The 7,071-nt window shown below is 37.4% G+C and overlaps 1 protein-coding gene across 1 annotated transcript; it reads right to left on the reverse strand.

Annotated features, from left to right (window-relative positions):
• Positions 1-4,538: 4,538 nt before the first annotated feature.
• Positions 4,539-5,784, reverse strand: LOC137401614 (zinc finger protein SNAI2-like). The gene is made up of 2 exons (XM_068088051.1): positions 5,692-5,784; positions 4,539-5,466 (listed from the first exon to the last, which is right to left on the reverse strand). Exons 1-2 carry the CDS (start codon positions 5,741-5,743, stop codon positions 4,580-4,582), a joined length of 939 nt encoding a protein of 312 aa, XP_067944152.1. The 5' UTR covers positions 5,744-5,784; the 3' UTR covers positions 4,539-4,579.
• Positions 5,785-7,071: the final 1,287 nt, after the last annotated feature.

The following is a 7,071-nucleotide window of genomic DNA, read 5'->3' on the forward strand; positions in this document are numbered from 1 at the left end:
CTTTTCCAAAGGTTTGCACGGTCACCAATGTCATTACGGTCTTTCAATTGGTTTTGTCTTAAATCCAGTCCATCGGTTCTATACCTCTTCAGATTTTATAGAGGGACGGCTATTAGCTCAATGGAAATGAGGTCTTTCCACTTGAAAGTGCATACAGACGCCATGCTTACATTGTGTTTCTGTGCCCTTCTTCGATACAAGCAAATTGATAAATAGTCTGACACCGATGTATCCAGTCAAATCTTTTGATTAGTTATATACTACCTGATTGTGTAACTATTTTAGAGAAGTTCTCTCTAATTCCCATCTATCTAATCAACGTGATTAGATTCATTGTACGGGCGGCATTGAAATAAGATCACTCTAAGCCGCCAACCATCCTGTCCGCTGGCTGCATGCGCTGAGTAAAACAATATGTTAGGAGCTGTCATGACATGTTAGAGGACTTCTCCTCCAATCCTTCGCTTTGTGCTGCCAAATCTTGGAGTGTTTCGTCAATCTACTGTAAGCCCATTACACGCATGGTGTTCAAAGCTAATGAGGGCTCCATAACAGGTGTCAAACTGTAATAGTAATTCTGTGTACATAGCCCTTGACTGGTTGTTGAGACCTTCTCTATGTATAGGCACTTGCCTGCCGTGTCAAAACCTAATAGAGTCATTAGGGTAGATTATGTGAACCACGCTTGAAAACTATTTCATATTGGCAATCATGTCTTACGACCATAAAAAGCTTCTGACAGATTTTTCATTTCAACACCCAACTCTCATCTCCCTCCATTTATGGCTTTCCATTTCCGTTTGAGAGAATCCCAATCCAAGTTACAAGATAATAAAGCGGAGCATGTTCGTGTACACACCCATCTCTTTGAATCATCCGCTAGAAATAGACACACTTCAAATATATCTTCATCTCTTGCCAAACTTCCCAACCTTCTAAAACTCAACGCAGTGAAATATTATCAGCATTTTATTTTTTAAGTTATAAAGTTCCCCTAAAACTGTGTCTGGGAGTACACAGGTGATGGCAATTTGCAGGTAATAGTAATACGCAGGTAATGCGGCGTGTGTTGAAATGCATCAGCACGTGCGACTCTCGCTATGGGTTTCTTCTGAGGCTGACATACGCATCATTGATCTCTGACAGAAGGTTGAAACAAAAATTATATTTTACACTCGCTGTAGCTTGTCATTATCTCACATCACCTGCAACCGGTAGTCGGCAGCAGCTGTTAGGATGCGCTGGAAAATAGTTTCATCTTATCAAAATTGGTAGCATCGTAAAATAATAAAGCACGTGCTGCTGACGCATGCTGCCAATGTTGAGTCATCCAGCTTTTTGCAAATGGTTTTCATTGCAGTCCTTTGTTTTTCAAATGTATTGTGCCAGCAAACACCTGATCATGTTAACGCTATGGCTTCACGGTGACGCTATGGAACATTATACCATATGGTCTCGGATTTATGAGGTGAAACACTAAGTTTCTTGCCATACCCAATTGTTTCCCACCTGAATCATAATCACAACTCGGTGATGCATCTATAGGGTTAAGATCTGCATTGTGGAGCTAATTATCTAACAGTGAAATAGTTTTTCAACATTTCCGTACTGTTGTTGGCAAAATTTCTGTGACAGCTCGCTATTGTGGTTCACACAATTGAAAGGGCTAGACAAGGATGAAGCGTCAAGTCTTTGATGAGAGCGTGGAGTGGCTGTATCATAAATTGCTACTAATAGTTATGGGCACTGAAGCAATGCTGTCTAATAATGCGTGGCCGTATTTAAATTGTAGTTGAGTGCTTTGTACCTGCGAGCAGTGTTGGTGCTTAGCTAAACGGCCCTCCAAAGAATAACGAGCTTTTTGGTTCATTGCCTAATAAAGATTTTGTAAAAAAGTATCTGAAAGTTTTTTGTGTGGTCTTGTCAGAGATGCATGGTTTGGGCGTGTTAGTGAAAATAAGCCAAAAGTTTCTTGCCAAGTATGATGCGGTAGTGGCTTAGGCACTCAGTTCAGTTCTAAATGTAGAGCCTCTAGAACACCCGCCAGACTTGCACAAATCACATCATATAGAAAAAGAAGTGAAACATTTATCACTTTAATGGACTAAACAAATCAATTTTGATTTTCGGTTAGCGAGGTATGTTGGCAATTACACTCGAGCTTATATCTAAGGGTTTATGGATTGCAATTGCAAATTGTTCTGTTTGGCAAGCATTCTGTACAACCTGCCGATTTATATTTGAATTATAAAATAAAATATTATTTTGATAGAAACTAAATTTGAATAAATATTATTTAATGTGTATGCAAGTTTCTGCTCATAATTCTATATAACATCACTCTTTATACTTAATGCTAATTCTTATATATATTAGATATATTATATATATATAATATATTATAATATATATATAATACCTTCTAAAATTGGTTGCTCACGTTTTTCTATGATATTTATGAAACACACAAATGCTGAAAGTTAGAAGTTTTCAAGTAATATGAATGCTGTATGTATAAGATATATAAGATGCTGTATAGTTTAAGTATAAGATATATAAGATGCTGTATAGTTTAAGTATAAGATATATAAGATGCTGTATAGTTTAAGTATAAGATATATAAGATGCTGTATAGTTTAAGTATAAGATATATAAGATGCTGTATAATTTAAGTATAAGATATATAAGATGCTGTATAGTTTAAGTATAAGATATATAAGATGCTGTATAGTTTAAGTATAAGATATATAAGATGCTGTATAATTTAAGTATAAGATATATAAGATGCTGTATAGTTTAAGTATAAGATATATAAGATGCTGTATAGTTTAAGTATAAGATATATAAGATGCTGTATAGTTTAAGTATAAGATATATAAGATGCTGTATAGTTTAAGTATAAGATATATAAGATGCTGTATAGTTTAAGTATAAGATATATAAGATGCTGTAAAGTTTAAAATACTCGATCTTAATGATTTTAAATTCTAACAAAAAGAATAGCAAATACAGTCTTTATTAAAATTAACTTGATTATATATTTTCAAATATGACAATTTTTTACTCTCTGCATTTAAAACTTCTAAAAGAAGTCTTTAAGTAGCCTTAACATGCTGCTGGCCCACGCTGCTGGCCCACGCTGCTGCCCCACGCTGCTGCCCCACGCTGCTGCCCCACGCTGCTGATCGTCTAATAAAAATAATAACAATAATAATCATAAGCTTTAGTCATCCTTTTTGGCTACTCAATTTTTAAAATTTGTTTCATTGCTTTTACAGTTTGCTTGCATTCATGGGTTTCTATTAAGATTTGTACTCGGGTTGCTTCAGCAAGGATTATGAATAGCTCACCAGTATCTGGCTATGCAACAAAGATTTGCATTATAAAAGCAGAAATGTCTTATTGCTTTCTATTTATCCACGGATGTCACAGCATTTATGATATGTTGTACAATTTTCTAGACAGTTCTGCAATAGAAATTTTTTTAAAATTTGTTAACACTCAAGAATTCAAAATTGTTTTAGTTATTACATCTAACAAAATAATTTTTATGCAATTATACTTACGCAGTTGTTATTCTTGCTATTGTGCTTTAGTAAGAACACTCATATATTTTGCTGAATTTCTACTGCTAGATCATCTCACCAGAGAATATCAGCGCTTATCAATTAGTGCTAGTGTTATTAACAAGATAGTTTTAAAACATTAAAAAGAAAAAGTACTCAATACATCGGATTTAGGATAGCAGTACAATGAAAATTATTCAGAAAAATATGCCAGTTTTTATACATATCTATAAATAGCTTAAATGAAGCATTTTAAATGAAGCTAGTTTTTGTGTCAATTTATCAAACTGGAGCACGGTTAGCATTTGTCTTTGTTAGCATTTCTTTTGATCGGGCATTGCAACAACCTGTCTGTGGTTGTCGTTGCCTTTGCCATCACTCATGTGTATAATAAATCAAATCCACAAATATTAAGTCACCTGCTTTAATTTCCACGAGACACTACAAACTGCATTTACAAGTAGACTGGTTACAGACATGGCGTAAAAATAATTGATTGCATTTCGCACTCAAAAATGAAATTTTGCTAATGAGAGGAATAGCCAAGAAGATACTTTAGGAAGATTACGCAGACTCTGGGATGACAAATTAGTTGCAATTAAATCTTATGTTCTCTTGTTACACTAGCAATTAATTATTTAACCTTTCCAACTCGGTACACATGAAGGTATGTCAGGAATTAGACAGTTGATGCCACCAACATTACTGCATGTAGCAGGCAGTTGAAAAGATGGCACTATTTGTCTTAAATTCCATTCTATTATAACAACTGTCAATTTCTCTTACTAATTTGTAGTCAAACATTCAAAATTACTAGAGAAACAAACCTCTAACTGCATATTAATTCGAGTTCATGGCTTGACTGTGCCCTATCTGTACTGATCGCTCGCTAATAATAATACAAGATTATATTCTCTCAAAATATAATTTATTTTAGTAAATAATAATTTAATAGATAAACGCATTGGCTAAAGTGCCGCACTCATGAAATTATAGTGTGACTGGCTGAAGATTCAGGTGAACATAGCGGAAACCATATTGTCACTAGCGGACATGCATGAGAGTTCCTCGTGCTTCAGAAGCAGAGACATTCGAGAAAATGTTTTATCACATTGCTTACAGCTGTACTTCTTGATGTCGCTGTGTGTCTGCAGGTGCGCGCGGAGGTTAGATCGGTCAGCGAAAGCTCTTCCGCAGTGCTGACACTTGAACGGCTTCTCGCCCGTGTGTGTTCTCATGTGGCCCTGGAGGAGCCATGGTCGAGAAAAGGCCTTCCCACAAACCTTACACTTGCACGGCAGCGTGTGTGTCCTGATATGCATCTTGAGGGCGCCCAACGAGTAGTATGTCTTATCACAGTGTTTGCAGTTGAACTGCTTTTTAGTTTGGGGCGTGCAGTAAAATTGTTTGTGTTTTGTGAAACCGCTAAAAGTAGAGTAAGTCTTGCCACAGACTTCGCACTCGTATTTTATGCCTGGAACACTCGGCTCCGACAATGTCGGAGATGCTGATGGAGATGATTGTTCTGCTATCGGCTGCCGCGCTGTCGTCTTGCAACTTTCTTCATATTTGCCATTGATTATGTTGTCTATGCTGAATGTGACTTTATCTTTATTCGTGAGCAACGATTTACCATCAGCTTCAGAAGCGGCGGCCATCAGAAGAGTGCTCTGGTTAACATTAGAAGTGAAAGGCGATGCTTGCGGCTGTCCGAGAAAGCCAGGATGGTGTGACAGCCAAGTGCGCTGGGCATGCTGACTTAGAATAAGTTGATTGCAAGGATTGTTTGTGAAAAGTGAAAGCGGAGCGTGTGAGTGTAGCTCTTTGTAGAGAAGCAGACTGGCCAGCTCTGGAGAGACACTTTCAGATGGCACTTTCGTCAGCGATGATAACATTATCTCTAAAAAATAAATGAATTAAAGGTTTACTCCATGAAGACTTTATGATAAATATAGATTGGTAAAGCTATTATATACATAGATATGTGTCTTGACTTGAAATATTTTTTAAACATTAGCAGGAGAATTCAACCAAGCAGCTGCTTATTTGGTTGAACTAAAGAGTCACCACACGATTTAGTTCATTTCTTGTGAGATATACAATAATTCCTGAGATAACAACTTACCTCTAGCCTTCATCAGGTTGTGTGAGTAGAGGAGTTTATTTAAAACTTCCATATTTACAAGAACTTCATAAAGTGACTTCTATTCTCTCCTCACAGCTATATTCTGTTTTAAGTTCAGGGTACCACCAAGTTTATACCTATAAGTTGGTAATTGGTTAATGGGGCGGGCACTACATCATGGGCGGAGCTTAAGATAATCCAGCTGAAAAGGCAGGTGCTTATGATTGCGTTGTACAGTATGCGTATACTGGGTGGCAAATAAAGAATGACTAACATTGGCCAGTATAAGCAACGCATATTGTTACAAATGAGTAGGAAATAAATTAAATAACACATGATAAATGAAAAGTTGTGATACATAAACAGTTAAGTTTTCTTTGAGCACTCGATTGAATATCCTCCGGTGAGTTCACACATAGCATGAAAACAACAGGTGTTTTTGTATGAATAACATTAGACTTTCTCTTTACAAGCTTTCATCAGCCGTGAAATCTGTCAAATCTTTGTTACAAGCATTAGGATGTTTGCAGCCCACTGAAGCACGCGTAATCCTTCTTCTTCATGGGTGTTCCTGAAGTTGTCCGGTGGTGCAGGCGGTGTCTAATCCAGGCTAGTACGCCGCTCGCTCTTTGGTCACGCAAGCGCAACGTTCAACCTAAGATGGGTAACGGCAATGCCGTAGCTTAGCAAAATCCGGGCGCAGGTTGATGAAGTCGTCATTTGTTTTTATTATAAAATCATTAACACGAATAAGTGAGGATGCTAACCATGTAAATATCGTCACTGGTACTCGAGGATAATGTGGTGTTTGGCATGTGACACGAACGCATCAGTTAAGGCAATCCAATATCAATTGCCTCTGCATTATTATGGCAGCACGGATTTACTCAAGATCCTAGTTCCTATATCCTCATTGAGGAGAGCCTAATGCGTTATCATCCTTTTCCACAAGGTTATGAATGTCTGTTCTCAGGTAACAGCTGTGTGGAAGACCAGCGCTGACAGTATTTAACGATAACAATATTCACTAGAGAGGAGATGGTGAAGAGATGGTAGAGAGATGAGAAAAAGCGGTGTGGAGATGGGTGAGATGATGGAGAGGAGGCATGAAGAGATGGGAGGGGAGCATGGGATAGGGGGAGATGGTGAAGAGATGGTGGAGAAAGCTGAAGAGATGGTGAAGAGATGGAGAGGAGGCGAGGGGGGAGCAGCAAGGGGCAAAATTAAGAAAGGGCTGACTTGCTGCTAATATCGTATAATTTAAAAGCGATTATTTAAGAACTCTTATTCATATGTTTAGGGAAAGAGAAACCTAATCAGTTGCAGTTGCAGTGACTTTAAGAGCTAAAACTATCCGAAGAGAACAAAGCTGCATTAAAG

The sequence above is a fragment of the Watersipora subatra genome, chromosome 1 (genome assembly GCF_963576615.1).
Source record: "Watersipora subatra chromosome 1, tzWatSuba1.1, whole genome shotgun sequence".
In the NCBI taxonomy this organism is placed as follows: Eukaryota; Metazoa; Bryozoa; class Gymnolaemata; order Cheilostomatida; family Watersiporidae; genus Watersipora; species Watersipora subatra.

What these genes read in the sequence shown, in the direction of transcription:
- LOC137401614 (XM_068088051.1), bottom strand. Translation starts at nt 5,743, where the DNA reads ATGGAAGTTTTAAATAAACTCCTCTACTCACACAACCTGATGAAGGCT. An exon ending in CAACCTGATGAAGGCTAGAG is followed by an intron (nt 5,467 to 5,691) that starts GTAAGTTGTTAT and finishes TTTATTTTTTAG; the next exon opens with AGATAATGTTATCATCGCTG.